This window comes from Ciconia boyciana, chromosome 21, assembly GCF_034638445.1.
Source record: "Ciconia boyciana chromosome 21, ASM3463844v1, whole genome shotgun sequence".
NCBI lineage: Eukaryota > Metazoa > Chordata > Aves > Ciconiiformes > Ciconiidae > Ciconia > Ciconia boyciana.
Window position 1 is genome coordinate 3,407,941 of NC_132954.1, and position 17,831 is coordinate 3,425,771.

At 66.5% G+C, this 17,831-nt stretch overlaps 1 protein-coding gene across 1 annotated transcript; it reads left to right on the plus strand.

The window, feature by feature from the left end:
• Positions 1-4,257: 4,257 nt before the first annotated feature.
• LOC140662123 (peptide methionine sulfoxide reductase MsrA-like) lies at positions 4,258-7,105 on the plus strand. Its single transcript, XM_072885205.1, has 6 exons — positions 4,258-4,330; positions 5,239-5,307; positions 5,440-5,559; positions 6,146-6,250; positions 6,580-6,686; positions 6,840-7,105. The coding sequence occupies exons 1-6, from the start codon at positions 4,258-4,260 to the stop codon at positions 6,996-6,998; spliced, it is 633 nt and encodes a 210-aa protein (XP_072741306.1). The 3' UTR covers positions 6,999-7,105.
• Positions 7,106-17,831: the final 10,726 nt, after the last annotated feature.

Sequence of the window (17,831 nt, forward strand, 5' to 3'; positions counted from 1 at the left end):
CGCCTCCGCTGCTTTCCGGAGGGCAGGGGGTGCCCCGGGCTCTGGGGAGGGACAGAGCAGTTGGGGTGCACAGGGCCCACAGGAGGACAAGGATGCAGCAAACGTGGCTTCGTGCTGCCGAGGCTGCGAGTGGGTCCCGGGAGAGACACAGGGCTCAGCACCGAGCCGGCCTGGCTGCAGGGACGCCAGCAGCCACAAGCCTTAGGGGACAGCGGGGACATCGGCAGCAGCAAATCTGCAGTGATGAGGCACTGGTCCTGGGTGAATTTCTTTGCAGGGGAGAGCAGGACATGGGGAAAAGCAGAGTCTCCTTGTGCTCCGTGCAGGGAAAGCAGCAAAAAGCGTTCTCAGAGGGAGCAGACATCAGCTCTGCTGCAGCCTTTGGTGATGAGCGGGTTCTTGGATTAGTCCTCGGGGAGCTGTAACCCTGAGAGCCCAAAAAGCACCTCGCTGGGACAAACACGGATAAACCTGGAGCCGCAGGAAAGGCTGGCTAAGACAGAGCAGGTCAGCGATGCTCTCCCTTACAGGAGCGATTTATCCAGCCCTTCTCCAGCATCGAGGACCATGGTGGGTGAAACCTCCATCCAAAATGTGGCCCCTGGGAACGTGGGACATGAGCGGCTGTGCCAGGCTTTGGCTCGAGGTCGGTGGGTGTATGCCAGAGGCGGCTGGAAACACTGGAGAAACGGCGGCTCAGGAGAACACGGTCTGCAAAAGCATCTGGGCAAAGTTTGGCTGAAAGAAACCTGAGAGCCATGGCCATGTCTCTTCCCCCATCGGCTGGGAGCTGCGGGGAGCAGCCGGGCAGGAAGCCAGGGGCTGATGTCTCCCCACTGCTCCCGACTCGCCGGGAGAAGGGTGTTAACACAGCCATGGAGCCGGGTTGGTCCTCGTTCTCCTCTTCCTCCGCTCCTTAAGGGCTTTCGGCTGCTCCCTTCCTCCAAAATGTCCTCTGGCTGTGTTCCCCCTTCCCACCCATCAGCTCTGGTGCCTTGGGAGGCAGCAGCACCCACTGCTGGAGAGGGAAAATATGGGAAGGGACCGTGGTTGGGGCTCTGTGGGTTGGGGGGCGATTTGGGGGTGCCCTGGGCTTGCGTCCCCTCTCCTGTCCTTGGCGGAGCTGGGGGGGAATCAGGGTGGGGGGTGGCTTGGGGGCCCTGGTTGCCCTGATGGTCTCGGGTGGGTCGGGGGCAGCCGGGGGTGGGAGTGCAAACGGGGCTGCAGAGAGTCGGGGGGAGATGGGGAGGCTGGAGGGGTCTGGGGGGGCAGGAGGGCTGGGGGTGCTGGACCCCTCCCAGCCCAGTTCCTCCCTGGGGGTCCCGCAGCGCCTTCCCTTACCGGCCCGTGGCGATGGGGTGCTGCTGCTCCGGCTTTTTGGCATCTCCACGCTCCTCCTGTGGTGAGTGCGGTCCCCCCCAGCCCAGGCCAGCCCCCCCCTTTGGCATTCACCGCGTGCCTTAATTGTGTGACGTTAAATCAAGGTCCGCGGTGAACACGAAACGCTGGGGCCGATGGCCGGGGACGCACGGTGCTGGTGGTGGGGTCCCGGGGTCCCTGCCCCATCTCCAAACCCTCATCGCCCCCCTCGGCCCCAGGACCCCCATCACCCCCCCTGGGCTGTGCTGGGACCAAACTGTGCCCCCTGCCCCGGGCTGGCGCTGGGGGAACAAGAGTCTCAGCAGATTTGGGGATGGGGGCTGCCCCCACCCCTTCTCCCTAGAGAAGCCCAGCTGCATCCATACCCCCCGCTGACCCAACCTCTATAGGGTTACCGTAGGAGCCCTATATGATCCCTCTTTCTCTGCATAGACTCTTCCCCAGAGACCCTCTCTGCCCCACAGCGCGTGGCCGTGGGACTGGGGTGGATTGGGGGGTGAGATGGGACTGTGCGTGGGGGGGTCCTGCGATACGGATGCACCCCCGGATCCAGCCCCGTCCCGCATCCTTCAGGCGGGGCGGAGAGGTGGCTGCTTGACCCCTCTGCGCAGGATCCGGCCCGCGGTGCCAGGGCAGCTATTTTTGAATTAGATAAAAAGCAAATCCCCGGCTGTCCTCGCCTCCCCCGGCTTTCGTCAAGCCATCGGCACCCTCAGAGCCATGGAAACCCGGGGGGGAGCATCTTCCTACAGGCTTAAACTCCCCAGCAGATCAGTCCGGGAGGGATTTGGGGGGGCTGCTTGGTTGCAGGGGGATGGGGAGGGTCCTGGAAGACCAGGTGGAGCATGGTGAATTTGGGTGCATTCAAGTGGCTTTTGGAACGCTGGTCCTAGAGCGGGGGGGGTAAAACCTGATAAAACCTCATCTGCTCTATTTCCACAAGGCCCTTAGCAATAAAATAGTTGAAATGGCTGAAATTGCCTCAAATTCCTATCCTAGGGCCTGGGCCTTCCTCCCCCTCGCCAGGCCAGGACTCGGTCCCAACCAGCAGCATGTAAAGGCCAGTCGAGGCCTCACAAACTCAGCACAGGTAACCCTGCTCCCTGCTGGGGACCTGCATGGAACCGGGCTGTGGGGGGGGGACACCCAGTTTCATCCCCCGCATCCCCCTGGGGCCATCCCAAGTGCCCCCCAGTAAACGCCACTTTCCACCCGTGATTTTGGGAGGGGAGGGAGGGATTTTTTCAGTGCAAATATTCCCAGGCTGGGGGAGATGGGGGGCGTCTCCTTAACGGGGTGCCCGGGCCATTCCCGAGGGGGGATTCTTTTCGGGTCCTCAGCCCCCTCACCTTCTCCCCCTGGGCTCTCGGGGGGGACACCCCACCCACCCCCCAGCGCATCCTGCATCCCACTGTGCTGCCGGGGCTCTGTCCTCCCCGGTGTCCCGTCCCCCCGGTGTCGTGTCCCCCCCCCGCCCGGAGCATCCATCGGTACGTGCCCCCCCCCTCCCCCCCCCCGCCGTTACCTCCGTGCCCGCGGGGCTCCCCGGGGGGAGGAGGAGGAGGATGAAGAGGATGAAGGGCACCCGCAGGCAGAGCCCGGGTGATGGCAGCGGCTGGGGACAGGCCGCCGGCGTTGTCACCTCCCCAGGCAGAATGAGGCCACCGCCAGGCTGGGGGTGTGCATGTGTGTGCGTGTGTGTGTGTGTGTGTGCGTGTGTGTGCGTGTGCGTGTGTGTGTGTGTGCGTGTGTGTGTGTGCGTGTGTGCGTGTGTCCCCGCGTGTGCGGGTGTGCGGGTGGGGTTAACCCTTCCCTGCTCGGCCCCGGCACCCGCCAGCGGGGGGGGGGGGGCGGGAGCCCCCGGGAAAATACCGGCAGTTACTGATGTGGGGGCTCTGGGTGGGCTCGAAGACGGACACGGTGTCCCCGTGTGTCCCCCGGTGTCCACACGTGTGCCCCCGTGTCTCTTGTCCCCTGCTCGGGGCCAGGCCGGCGGGGCGGGGTGGGATGGGTGGGGTGGGGTGGGGTGGGGTGCGATCTCATCTAGAAGGGGCAGGGGGATCTACCGGGGGTCCGCAGGGACCACGCGTCCGGGCTGTCACCTGCCCCGGTTGTGGCTGGGCAGTTCCCGGTCAATTGTCAGCTATGGGGGGGCTGCTTTTTGGCATAGGCTCAGATTGGGGTTAAACCCAGGGGTTTGGGGACAATTCCTCAGGGAGGCAGGGGAGCGGGTGGGCGATGTCCTCATGGACACCCCGAAGCAGGGGTGGACTCGGATGCGGTGCTGCACATGGCTCTCGGGGGGGGGCTGGATCAGGCCCTACCCTGCCCTGATGAGCCCTTGGGCATCCCCGGGGGGAGACGAGGGGCTGGGACCCCCCCACCCCACAACTCCCTCAGCCCCGGGGTGCTGGGTGCTGCCCGGGGACCAGCGTGGCCGTGGGGGTCTGGAGCCCCACTCCTGGGGGAGGCTCTGGTGGGGCTCAGCCGTGGGGCGAGGGGGGGGCTGGCTCCGTCCCGGGGTGACCTCGGGCACCGCCGGCCTCGCGTGCGTTAACGATTGACCGGGTGGCCGGACACGCCGGGACGCTGACCCGCAGGATGGCCCCCCCCTCCCCGGCCACCCCTCGCCACTGACACCCCCGGGGGGTCCCGCGGGGGGGGATTCTCCCCCCCGGGGCTATGCGCCCTGTCCCCGTGTCTCTGTGACAAAGCGAGGTGTCCCCTCCCGTGCCCCCCACGGTCCCGTGCCTCCCCGGCCCCCTGCACCCTTCTCCCTCCCAGTGTTCCCAGTGTCCCTCCCAGCACCCGCAGCTCCCTCCTCCCAGTCCAAAGGGGCAGCGGGGCTCGGCGGGACGTCCCGTCCCTGCGGCGGCCATGCTGGGTGCCGGGGTGCTCCCCAGCCCCGCCGAGGCTCTGCCGGGCAGAGCCCAGAGGCTGCCGGTGGCAGGTACCGGCACAGGCTCCGGGCTGGGCTGGGGGCGGCGGGGGGGCTCCCCGGGGACGGGGACGGGGACGCACCCTGCTGAGCCCCCCCCCCCCCCCCCAGCACCCTTGTGTGGTTTTGGGGGGCTGCTGCGGGGGTGTCGGTGCTGGGGGATGGCGGTGGCCCTGTCCCCGGAGCGGGGTGGCAGGGAAAGGTCCAGGGCAGGGTGCTGGCCTGGCCCCATCACCAGGGCTGTCTTGGGGTGTTTTGAGCCCAGTGGGCCCCCCTTCACCATCACCCAGACGTGCCGGGGGGGGGGGGTGTCAGGCTCCTCTGTCCCCCCCCAGGAACGCTGTAACCCCCTGGTTTGCTCATGGGGACCATCCTCGCAGGGAACTTGGGGGGGACACAGAGGCTTTGGGAGCCCCAGAAGGAGGAGGGTGAGTGCGGAGGGTGTTCATGCTGCACAAGTGTCACGAGCAGCCAGGTCTCAGCTTCCCTTTGCTGCTGGCCGGGTGGGTGTCTGGGTGGCCGGTGCCAGCCCTGGCATTGCCCTCCTTAAACTCCCCTGGGATGCTCCGTGCCCCCCCCTTGCCACCCCCCAGCCCTGGGCAGGTTCCCCCCGGCCAGAGCATCCCTGGGGCAGGGGGACATCCCTGAGGCAGGGGACATCCCCACAGGGGGGACAACGCCGGGCAGGGCACGGGGTACCAGAGCATCCCTGCGGGAAGGTGACAGCCCCGGGACCCCCACAGGGGCCGGGTTAGGGTGAGGGTGGCCATGAGAGGACACAGGCCAGAGGCCAAGCGGGACAAGGAGCTGGAGGGGACAGGGACAAGGTCAGTGCCTGCTTTTGGGGGGGGGGGGGACAGGGTAGAGATGATTGCAGTTCAGGACAGGCTGGGGGTCCTGACGCCGTGTCCCCCCTGCAGCCACCCACGCCGTCAACGGGAACCCCATGCTCCCGCCGTTCCCAGCGGAGATGCAGACGGCCATTTTCGGTGCGTGGTCCCCCCGTGCCAGGGAAGGGGGGTCCCGGCAGCATGGGCTGCCCCCAGGGCCCCCCCAGCCCAGCTCACCCCTCCCCTGAGCGAGGGCAACCAGCTGCCTGATCCCTGCCTGTCCCCCCGCAGGCATGGGGTGCTTCTGGGGAGCGGAGGAGCTCTTCTGGAAGATACCGGGGGTCTTCTCCACCCAGGTGGGCTACGCGGGAGGCTTCACCCCCAACCCCACCTACGAAGAAGTGCGCACAGGTAACGAGGGGCTTCTCCCCTCCCGTGCTGTGACGGGGACCCCCCAGTGTCCCCCGCACCCACAGTGGGGTGATGTCCCCATCCAGCAGCCCCTGCCTTGCCCTGGCCTGGGCTCCCGTGGGTGCTCTCCGCCGTCCGTTAGATGCTGATCCCCCCTTGTCCCCCACCCCAGCCCCCCAAACGCCCCAGCCCGGACAGACGGCCGCCTGGCTTATCTGGGAGACATTTTGTGGAGGATTAGCGGTCTGCAGGAAATATTATCCCGGCTGCTGCCTCCAGCCAGGGATTTATCCCAGTGCAGGGGGGGCTTGGGCATCCCATCCCCACCAGGCAGCCGGGGAAGGGGGTCCGGGGGTCCTGGGGGGTGGGCGGGTGCTGCAGCCCCTCCATATCCGCTTCCCTCCCTCCAGCCCTGCCGACACTCCTGCTTTGCACAAGTCTCACGAATTTGCCAGATCTCAGCTCCCAGTGGGAGGGTGCACCGGCCGATGGTCCCCCCCATCCCAGGGCAGCGGGAGGTTGGGGGGCAGGAGGCCACGGTGAGGGGCTGCCCCTGGGAGCGCTGCAGGGCTGGCTCTCACCGCAGGGCTGACGGGGCACGCCGAGGTGGTGAGGGTCGTCTTCGACCCCCGGAAGATCAGCTACGAGGAGCTTCTCAAAGTCTTCTGGGAGAACCACGACCCCACGCAAGGTAGGGACGAGCCGCCGGGGCCGGGCAGCAGCCGTGGGTCCTATGCAGCCCTGGGGCAGCCCCAGACCCCAGGTCTGGGGGGCCTTAACCCCAAACTGGCCCCAAGAGGGGGGTCCTTGGCATCTCCATCCCCTGGTGCTGGGTGCGGGGGGGCTCGCAGAGACTTCCCTCACTGACCCCTTTAGCAGGACGCCCCGCAGCCACCTCTCAGCTGTACCCCCGCTGTGCCTCAGTTTCTCCATCTCACCCTCCATGGCTGAAGGCGCTGCACTGTGCCCGGTGGGGCCAGGGGGTGCCCCATAACCCCCCCCGGGTGCTGTCCCCCCCAGGCATGCGGCAGCAGGAGGACCTGGGCACCCAGTACCGCTCTGTCATCTACACGCTGGGACCCCAGCAGCAGGCAGCTGCCCTCCGCAGCAGGGCAGCGTACCACCAGGTAGGTGGGGACACCGGCACCCCCCTGGGGACACTGGCCACCTCCCCCAGCCCCAGGCTGTGGGGCAAACCCCTGCCCTGGCTATGCCATGCCATGGGGCAGTGGGCTGGGGGGGATCCGTCCAGGCTCCCCCCCACCATGGGACTGTCCCAGGAGCTGAGGGAGCGGCAGCGGGGGGACGTCACCACTGCCATCGAGCCGGCCGGTGACTTCTACTACGCCGAGGACCGCCACCAGCAGTACCTGCACAAGGTGCCTGGGGGCTCCTGTGTCCTGAAGGGCACCGGTGTCACCTGCCCCATCACACCCTGAGGGGCCACCTCGTGTCCCCTGGCTTGTCCCCATGTCCCCAGCATCGCAGGCAGGGTGGGCAGAGCAGCCAGCCCCACACGTTGCGGCCAGCCCCACACACCGCAGCTCCCACACTCCCCATTTCCCCGGCAGGATTAAAGCCGTGTGCCCCCCACCTTGTCCTGCCCAGTCCCATGGGTGCAGCTGGGGGGCTGTTTGGGCTGGGGGGAGGGGGGCTCGCTGGGACGGGGAGGGACCCCCGTGGGCCCTGCCTGGGGGTGGCTGTGCCCATGGCTCTGCCCCAGGGCAGGGGTTGGGGGGCTGGGGGGCAACGGCGGGGGGCCTGGGGGGCTACTGGAGCATGAGGGGCTGGTGGTCTGGGGGGTCAGGGTCCGTGGGGCTGGAGGCGGGGGGCCGTGTCCATGGGGCGGGAGTTCGGGGGTCCCGTGTTCGTGGGACTGGAGGTGGGCGTCCCGTGTCCGTGGGGCTGGAGGCAGGGGTCCCGTGTCCGTGGGGCGGGAGGCGGGGGGCCGTGTCCGTGGGGCGGGAGGCGGGGTCCCGTGTCCGTGGGGCGGGAGGCGGGGGGCCGTGTCCGTGGGGCTGGAGGCGGGGGTCCCGTGTCCGTGGGGCGGGAGGCGGGGGGCCGTGTCCGTGGGGCTGGAGGTGGGGTCCCGTGTCCGTGGGGCGGGAGGCGGGGTCCCGTGTCCGTGGGGCGGGAGGCGGGGGGCCGTGTCCGTGGGGCTGGAGGTGGGGGTCCCGTGTCCGTGGGGCGGGAGGCGGGGAGGCCGTGTCCGTGGGGCGGGAGGCGGGGGCCGTGTCCGTGGGGCGGGAGGCGGGGGTCCCGTGTCCGTGGGGCGGGAGGCGGGGGGCCGTGTCCGTGCGGCGGGAGGCGGGGGGCTGTGTCCGTGGGGCTGGAGGCGGGGGTCCCGTGTCCGTGGGGCTGGAGGTGGGGGTCCCGTGTCCGCGGGGCGGGAGGCGGGGGGGCCGTGTCCGTGGGGCGGGAGGTGGGGGGCCGTGTCCGTGGGGCTGTGCGGTCCCTGCGGCCGCCGGCGGGCGGGGCTGCAGTCCCGCGCTCTCCCGCCAGGGGGCAGTGCCGGGCTGCGCCCGCTCCGCCCGCCAGGGGGCAGCGGCGGCGCAGGCAGGGTGCGCGCCTATACGGTACATACGGTACGTGCGGTACATACGGTACGTGCGTGCGCAAGGCGAAACACGGCACAGACGGCCCGTACAGGTATGGGTGGCACATGGGGACAGAGGGCGTGTGCATGCACAGGGGCGTGCAGCGACACGTACGTACACCTACATGCGTGCACAGGGACATACAGCTCACACACATACATGTACATGCATGCACAGGGACATACAGCTCACATACATACACGTACGTACATGCACAGAGGCATGCAGCACACATACGTACACACATATGTGCACAGGGACATACAGCTCACATAGGTACATGTACATGCATGCACAGGGGCACGCAGCTCACATACATACACATACAGCACGCCCAGGGACATACAGCTCACATACATACACGTGCATACGTGCACAGGGGCACGCAGCACACATACGTACACATACACGTGTGCACAGGGACGTACAGCTCACATACATACACATACAGCACGCCCAGGCACCGCGGCACACGTAGGCGCACACGCCGTGCGGGGGGACTCTGCGGGGGCAGGGTCGCCGCCTGCCCTCCTGCCTTCGGGGGATGTCACCCTTCCCGTCACCCGTCCCTGGGCCACGTCCCTCCTGTCCCCCGAGCCCCCAGACCCGTGCCCCTGGCAGAAGGGATTCGGGGAGCGCGTTCCCTCCGATGTCCCCTCGCCCCGGCGCTGCAGTGACAGCGACGACGGGCAGACGCCGTGATGGCCTGGCGTGACGGGGTGCTGCGTGTCCTGTCCTGGCTCCCGAAGGGTTCATGGCCCCCGTGAGCCCAGTTAGAGCTGAACTGGCCCCGGGTGCGTGCTGGGGGGTGAGGAGGGGGAGCAGCGCGGGGGGGGACCCTGGAGGTGATGGCGGTGGCTGGAGCGGGCAGTAGGCTGAGCGTGGGGCTGTGTCACCCCTGCGGTGTCCGCAGGGTCCCCGTCCTTGGGGGTGTCCCCCCCCCCAGCAGCAGGCGGTCTCCATTCCCCCTCTTCTCACGGGTGGGGGTCCCGGTGGCCGTGTCCCACCTCGTCCTGGGCAGACTGGGTTTTGCAGGGGTGGAGGGACAGGGACATGGGGGCAGGAAGCCCACCTGCCCCCCCCCATCTTCCCAGTTGTCCCAGCAAACTCCCCCCAACACCAACCCCTGCCCCCTCCTAAACCCCCTGTGCCCCTTGAGGGGGAGCGGCCCCTCTGCTCAGGCACCCAGAGCCACCCGCCCAACCCCAGGGGACGAGGACATCTGCAAGGCTCACCCGTCCTTCCTCCTCCTGCCCTGGCTCCCCCATGGGTCCCAGTCCCTTTGGCTCGGGGTGCCCTCCAGGGTGGGGGTCCCAAGGTCACCCCCACCCAGACGGCCCGTGGGTCCCGCACACCCACCCAGCACCCGGGAGCCTGTGCTGGGTCTGGCTGGGGACACCTCGGTGTCCCCAGGGGGAGTCTGTGGCTCGAAACCATCCTGCAGGGGATGTTTTGGGGGTGTCATGATGTCCCCTCCCAGGGCAGCGGGGCCCCCGTCTCGGTGTCCCCAGCACCCCTCTTGCACAGATTTGGGGGCTGCGTTCGGTGGATTTACAGTGGAAAGGCTGGCAAGAAATGAAAATAAAGCTGAAACCTCCCAAAAAATGTTGTCAAGGGTGAGTGAAAGCAGCTTTCGGGGGGGGCTGGGGGGGTGGCAGGGCCCAGGGGAGTCCCTGGGTGCCACAGGTGCCACATGTCGGGGACCTCCCGACCCCCCCTTGGCCAGCGTTGGCATCCCAGCTGAGTGCTGGGTGTCCCCTGGAACTCCAGGGATGGGTGCACAGCCGGGTGCCATCGTGTCCCCATGCCACGGGGCGTGAGCTGAGCCTGGCGTGGGGCTTGTCCCCAGCCCCGCGGGGGGGGGGGGGCAGGGGGGGGACACGGGGACATTTTTTTTTTAGAAAGTGAAGTTCTCCGGGTCAACGGAGAGCGAAAAAAATAAATAAAAGCAGAGAGAAAGCGAGCGCAGGTCGGCTTCCGGCACCTGGCCCCGCAGCTGCCACACCGCCTGGCTTTGAAGAAGGAGCTGAAGAACGAAAGCCGGGGACAGGGACGGGGACAGGGGACCTTGGCCTTCAGCCTCCCGCCCCGGCATCCTCCTCATCTTCGGCATCCTGTGGGAGGTCGTGGGCACCCGCGGTGGTGTTTCATGGGGGGAGATGGCTGGGATGGGATGGGGGGGGTACCCAAATCTGAGGATTTGTGGGTTGTTCTTTTTTTTATATATAAATCCCCAGCTGCTGGAGTCAGGGGATGGGACCAGGAGAGAGGCTAAAGGATGGGGAAGCACAGGGAGGTGTCCCTTAGGACGATGTGCCTCCCCCCGCTGCCCGGGCAGCCTGCCCAGGGGACGGGAGGTGACAGCCACATCTCCCCGGGGTTTGTCACTTAGGCTGTGACGGGCACGTGGGCTGTGGCAGGGCTCGGGTGTCCCAGGGGACGGATCCTGCCCCTGTGTCCCCATCCCCGCTCGCACGAGGGTGTCCCCATCCCCACCCACAAGGGTGGGTGCACAGCCAGGGTCGCACCCACCGCCCGCTGCTTCAGCCCCCCCCGGGCTCCGCCACCACCTCTCCCTCTGTCCCCCCCCCAGGGATTTATTTCCCCGCCTCGTCCCTCGGGGTGCAGGATGGGGCCAGGAGCGCTGGAGCCCCCGGGAGGATGGGGTGACGTTGGGTTCTCTGATGTCTGTTGGGGCTGAGCCAGGGCTGAGCTGTGTATTTGTGCGTGCCCGCGTGGGGAGGCAGGATCTGTCCCCAGGGTGCTGGGGGGGGGCACGGGGAAAGCATCCCTGCAATAGGGACAGACCCTTCAGGTCAGGCTGGATTTTGGGGAGGGGTGGTGGTGACGGAGGATGGGGGGGAGTTTGGGGGACGGTGGTGGGTATGTGTGGGGGTGTGTTGGGGTGTGTCCCCCCAGAGACTGGGAGGGGGTGGGGGGTGTGTCCCACAGCTCCAGTGGGTTTGGAGGAGCACTGGGACGTAGCGGAGGGACAAGCCCCGTGTCCCCCCTTTCCCAGGCGGGGCCCTGCAGGGATGCAGCTCGAGGGGAGGCAATGTGGGGGCCCCTTCTCGTCCCCCCCACTGCCCCTCACCTGGCACCTGCTCCGGGCGGATGGAAACTCTGTGTCAGAGGAAGTGGGGAGGGGGCCGCGCTCCCGGCCGGGGCGGGGGGGACACCCAGCTGTCCCCTCCCCGGCGCCTGTGCCGGGGGGCTGAGCTGCCCTGGCCCCCGGCACAGCTGGGATGAGTTGGGCAGGTCTCAGCCCATCCCCATGGGGGTGGGTTCCCAGCAGAGGGAGGGTACAACCCTCAACCCCCCCCTTTGTCCCCCAGCTTTGTTGCCTGACACATTTCACCTCCTGCTTAAACCCTGCTTAAAGGACCCCTGGGTGGGTGAGGGGGCCAAGCTGGGACTCCCCATCCCCAAACCCCAGCGCTGACCCTGTCCCTGCCTCAGTTTCCCCACTCATGGTCTGAAAAGTTGCTGCTTCCCCCCGCTGGGGCTGGAAAGCCGTGATCCAGGGCTGAAAAGATGCGGTCCAGCCCCGAACCTCCGCCAGCACCCGAATCCCGCGGGGATGCTCAGATCCCATTCCGAGAAAGTGGGGCGGCGGGGGCGCGGGGCCCGGATGAGCGGGGAGGTCGGGGAGGGGACGCTCACGCGTTATTTATACCGGGGATGGTATCTGCAAGGCTCTTCGCCGAGCGAACAAAATAACAATTCAGGCAGGTTTGAAAAGCGCCGAAACCACGACAGGAAACCCAAATTGTACAAATGCAGATGTGAGTGGAAAAAGCTCTTGAGCTGGTTGCTCTGGCTTTCACCTTCGCTAAAAATAAAGCTGCCTTATTAGGGGCCGATGGGGGCCGAGATAAAGCATCTTCCCTCCCCCTCTCCCCGTGTTTTTCCGTGGGGGGGGTTGTTCCGTGCGATGCCGTGGGACGCCGCTTTCCGGCCGTGCCGGGGTGGTGGGGACGGACGGCTGGGCTGGGGGCTTGTGTTGGGGTTTTTTTTTTTGGAGGATCTGGGGGTTTTAGGGTGCTGGGTGGAGGGGTCAGGTTTTCGGGGGCGGGGTTTGCCAGGGATGGTGCGATTTGGGGCTGGGCAGCATGGGGGGGTGTGATGAGTTGTAACGGTCTCTCTGGGTGTAACGAGGCAGCCTGGCAAAGCCACATCCTGCAGCACGGCAGGACCTGGGGGGAGGAATTTGGGGGGCTGAGAAAGGGAGGGATTTGGGGGGGTTGGGGGGGAACAGCAAAACCCCTCCTGGGACCTGCCAACCCCACGAAACCCAGGCTGGGCTCCCCTTCTCCGTGCCTCAGTTTCCCCTCTCTGGAGCATCCCAGGTTGGAGCACCCCACCTTTGGGCGGGGGGGGCTGCGGTGAAGGCAGTGCCGGCTTTGGGTGCCCGCTGCCCCCCCCGCCGCCGCACCCCGGCCCCGGGAGGATATCGTGGGAGGCGGGAGGCGCCTCACTTGCCACCCCGGTGGTGGTGGCAGCGGGGCCCGGGCTCCTCTGAGTCACCAGTGTCCCCACACCTGCGGCGGCCGGGGGCTGCGAGCAGGGATGCTCACACCTGCGGCCTTTGCGCCCCCCCCAGCCCCATCCTCCTCCTCCTCCTTTTGCAGGGGAAATGCTGGATGCAATGGGGGGGGGTGGAGGGAGAAGGGGGCAGAGCAGGGGGGGGCTGAGCACCAAATTGTGGGTACACCCACAGCACCTCGGCACCCACCCTGCTGGCGGCACCCCAATGTGCCCATGGATCCCCCCCCCGGGCCTGTGTGGGTGGGGGGGGGGGTCGCATGGCACAAGCTGTCCTTACCCCACAGTCGGCCTTGGGGTAACATGGGGGTGGGATGCTCCAGCACCCACCCCCCCCCAGCAGTGAGGATGCCCCAAAGGGTCGGGGGGAGGGGATAAGACCCCCCCCAAGGGTGCAGATGGGACATGGGGGGCTGCTGCGGTGTCAGGCCTGGGGGGGAAGCGGGGGGGGGAGGTAGGGGGCTCCGGCCGGCCTTGGGGGAGGCCGTGAGAACGGCAGCTGGGGCGGGGGGGGGCAGCGCAGGGAGCGCCGGGGGGGGGCGGCTGCTCCCGGCTCCCCCAGATGCGCCCGTGAGATAGGGCGGCAGGAAGCAGCTGCGGGGAATCCCGGCGCTGGGAACAGCCGCTGCCGCCCACCCGACGCCCCCCGGGCCTGCGGGACCCCCGGCCCTGCTGCCTCCCCCCGCGGCCGGGTACACCCGGGGATGCTCCCAGTCTCCCGGCCTCTCCCTTCCGGGGGGCTGGGGGTGCCCTGGGTTTGCCCTGGAGAAGCGGCTCTGCTTCCCCGGAGGAAGCTGCGGTTCCCTCTGGCCCTGCCGGTGCTGTGGGGGACGGAGACGGAGCCACGGCTCTGCTCCTGGCTGGGCTTCGGAGGGGAGGAGGGGGTCTGGAGCAACCGAGGCATGGCTGCTGGCTACTGATCAGGCTGGGCAGCTGGCCAAGGCTGGGGTCACGGGCCCCCTCCAGAGGGATGTGTGTGCTCCTCTCCCTCCCCTGGGTGCTCTGGAACAAGGTAATGCCTCCCTGTGTTCACTCTGGCCCCTAATGATAACCAGCAGGGAGGGAGTGCCCTTCAGCCTGCAGTGCTGGGCACTGCCTGCAGGCTCGGGCATCGGGCCAGGCTCCCCCGGGGCGGCTGCGGGATGGGATGCGATGCTCAGTCCCTGCCTCAGGCACGGGCACCGAGGGGGGTCCCTGGGGCTAATCCCCTGCACAAACAGCTCCACATTCCCCAGGGCCGGATCCAGTCTCCTAGTGACAGGGCTCGGGGGGGGGGCTCGCTGCCCCTCTTTGGGTGCCCACTCCCAGCAGTGCTGCTCCTTGGTCCCTCCTAGTTTTCCCCCCATTTCCCTGCACATCCAGCCCCCTGCACGGCGCAGACCGGAGCCTCCGGTGCTGTCTGGCTCTTGCGGCAGGTCCCTGCGGTGGGTGAAGAGGTAAACTGAGGCACAGGTCAAGGCAGGTGGCCGGGGCCGGGCTCCTTCCCGTGCCACCCTGCCTGCACGTGCTGCCGTCAGCCTCGTGTCGCTGATGTACGTCCATCCAAGTCTGGCAGCTCCAATTTATAATCCCCATTTATCCCAAAACACCCCAAATCTGGGCCGGGACATCGTAGCCCGGGATGGGGCTGTCACCGTGGCCACGGGGACCCCAAGGGAGGCCGGGTTTGCCAAACCGTGCTGGGGTCTTTCGGCACGTCCTCCGTGTGACTGACAGCCAGAGCAGGACCACGATGTCCGTCCCTGCCTGCCCCTGCCCGTCCCAGACCCGATGCCCATCCAGGAGCACTCGGCCCCAGCGCGAATTGGGGCGCTGGGAGAGCCGGCACCCCGGGGAGGAGCGCGGTTACCAAACCTCACCGCGCGGCACAGCCCAGCGTGGCACCGGGCTGCCGCCCCACGCTGGATACGGCCCCGGGGACGAGGTGGGAAGGAGATTTCAGAGGCGGTTTAAGGAGCCAGAATCCCTTTTTCCCCTTGAGCATCCAGCTGGATTTCTTCTCCAGCACTGAAACTCCCTTGGATCGCCACCGTGCCGTGCCGTGCCGTGCCATGCCGTGCCATGCCATGCTGTGCCGTGCCATGTGGGTGTCCAGGCTGGGTGGTTGGCTCGAAGCATCTCCAAAAATCAATGAATTAAAGCAATGACTCTGAGCAGCTCCCACGTTGTGCCGAGTCGGAGCGTGGCCGGCCGGGTCCCCCAGCTTCCCTCGCTCCCGAAGGATCCCGAGGGTCTCCGAAGATCCCAGGGAGACGGGATTTATACCCCAGCCCTATCCCGAAAGCGAATCCAGATGACCCCTGGGGAAGAGCCCTTCCCTTTGTAGCTGCCTTGGGCGCTCTGCCACGTCTCCGTTCCTCCCCTCTCCCGTCCAAATCACTTCCCTGCAGCCAGCGCTTCCAGGCAGCCTCCGGCTTCCAAAACACAAGAAATTCACCCAAAAATGCTGGCGTTGCCCCCCCGGGAATGCTGGGACCCCCACGCTCACCCTCCCCACCCCGCAGCAGCCGGGCTGAATCCGGCCCTTTCCACTCCGCTTTACGTCCTTCACATCCTGCCACCTGTACTGACTTATTTAAGGAAAAAAAATAAATATATCAAACCAAACTCAAGCCCGAGGGGTGGATTTTTTTTTTTTTGGGGGGGGGGCAGCTGCTTGTGAACCCCCCCAAGCGCGACCTCCGCAGATATTTGCAGCGCTGAGGCAAATCCCAGGGGATTCACGACCTGTCCCCGGGAAAGGTTGTGGGGAGCAACGGGTGAGCTGTATGGGGGGGGACACAGACACCCCCCCCCCGGGGGACGTGGGGAGGCTTTGCATCGTTTCGGGGGGCTCGGCGAGCCGGGTAAACCCCAGCTCCTGCTCCTTCGCCTCCTTTTTTTATTTTTTCTTTCAATAAAACACCCGGTGTGGGCCCTTTTCACCATGAAATCATCGCACTCCGGAGCATTCGTGCTCCCTTCGTCCCCCCTTTTCCCTCCTCCGCGCCAAGAAATCCGCCCCCCCCGCTCCCCCCCAGCCACGGAGCGAGGACACCCCAAACCCCGAGCCGGCGGCAGGGTGGCACCCCAAAAGCGTGGGACCCCCCCCGCCCCCTTGGGACCCCCGGGATGTGCCCCAAAGCTGGGCTGCTGGGAGAACAGAAACATCCCTGCGCTCCCATCTCGCTCGCAGGCTCGGGGTACCCCAGGATGGCAACCGAGCCCCCCCAAAACGTCGAAGCGGCGCTGATTGGCGGCGTGGCCGGCGGCGTGGCCATGGCGGGGGGGTGTGATTTGGGGGGGGCTGAGGGGGGGGGAGGTTGCCTTGGCCACGCATCCCTGTGTGAATGCATGACGTGCACAGGGCTGGCGCCAGGCTGTCTGGGGCCGGGAGTTAGATCAACACAGCTGGAGGGCCCGGGCCACAGCTGGGCAAAGGCAGCGGGTCCCGCCGCCCAGGCAGGGCCTGTGGGAACCGCCGCCAACAAAACCCCCCTGCAAACAAAAGCTCACCCACCCACCCCCCCAACCCCCCCGCAAGCAGCCTTCCAGCCCCCCCCCCCCCCCCTCGGAAATGGGGGCGGTGAGGGGGGGGAGCGGGCATGGGAATAAGTGGGGTCGGTGGTGCTTTGGGGATGGGGGGAGTCCTGTAAGGGGGTAAAAAGCATTTTGGGGGTTTGAAAAGAGTTTTGTAATTAAAAAAAAAATAAATTAAAATGTTTTAAAATTTTCAAAAAAATGTTATTTTTCTCATTTGCTCGGGGCGGGGTCCTGGTTGTTGCCCCGGAGCAGGTTAATGAGGGTGATTACGGCTCTTCCCAAGCTGCCGCCCTTCAGACAGAGGCGATTCCCCAGGAAATTCGGGGGGGGGGGGGGGGAGGAGAAAAGAAAAGACAAAAAAATAATCCAACCCCCAAAATGGCTGGCTGCTGCTTTGAGGGGGGGTCTGGGGGCCATCGAGCAGCCCCCGGGCTGCGGGAGAAGCGGGAGGGCGGCTGCCCCCCGGCCTGCGGCCCCCAGACCCCCGGGGGGGGGGGGTGCGAAGGAGGGAAACAAAACCCAGCGCCACCGAACTGGGATTTGGGCAGATCTGGAATAAATTGCTGCTGTGGGCAGGCGTAATTTGGTCCAGGTGCCTCTGCCCCCCCCCCCCCGCACCCCCCATTAACTGGGACCCCCGGGCCTAGCAGGGTCCCAGGGTGCCCCCCACCCTCTTGGCTGTAACATCCCCTTCCTGCGCTCACCCCCCCATAACCAAAGCCCATGGAAATTCTGGAAATTCCCCCAAAACAAGTTGGGGGGGGGGGGAATTGCTCCTTGATTGGAACAGGGATTCACAATCTGGGTGTTGCGGGAGCGGGACCCCCCCGGGACCCCTCCATGTCCCCTCCATGTGCCACCACCACCCACTGCGGTGACACCCGTGGGCACCGGCCATCCCAGATTGCTCCGGCTTTGGGCTTTTTGAGGCAGCGATGGTTCGGGGGGTTTGCCTTCATCCCCCCCCCATTACTTCTACTGAAATAACCCCCCTTGCCTATAAATCTCCTTTTCCCCCCTCTCCAAAAAAAAAAAAAACCCCAACCAACTCCAGGCCTCTCGCAGTCGCTGACCTAAATCTGGTTTCTCCATCGTAACCTCAGTTTTACCGCAATTAATTTTTTTCTGCTGGTCACAAGATAATTCCTGACGCCAGAAAGTCTGGAGGTCAGATGAGAAGCGGATTGAGGAACAGGGCGGCACTAATTTCCTTACGAGATCGCCCCGTAAAACCCGGGGGGGGGTGTGAAAAACCCCATCGTCCTGCCTCAAAATAGGGGGGACTCACTGTGGGGGGGCAGGATGAAGGGGCTGGGGTTGGGGTGTCCATGGGGTTTGGGGGGGGAATCCCCCGCCAAGGGGTGGTTTTGGGGTCTGGTTGTGGGGTGGGGGTCAGAACCTGCGTGGTGGTGTCCCCCCTCCCGCGGGGCCACCGCGGGTCACTTTGCGGGGGGGGGGGGGTGTAGGGGGGGTTGTGTCCGTCGCTTCATTTAGATGCAGGGGTGGGGTTTAAGGCTTCATTTACATAAAAAAGGGTGGGGCTCCCGCCGCATTTGCATGCAGGGGCGGGGCCCCGCGGGGCTGCCGATATAAGGGGCGGCGCGGGGC

Coding starts and splice junctions, on each gene's coding strand:
- LOC140662123 (XM_072885205.1), top strand. CDS start 4,258: ATGCTGGGTGCCGGGGTGCTCCCCAGCCCCGCCGAGGCTCTGCCGGGC. Junction 5,560..6,145: donor CTACGAAGAAGTGCGCACAG/GTAACGAGGGGC, acceptor CTCTCACCGCAG/GGCTGACGGGGCACGCCGAG. Junction 6,687..6,839: donor GCAGGGCAGCGTACCACCAG/GTAGGTGGGGAC, acceptor GGACTGTCCCAG/GAGCTGAGGGAGCGGCAGCG.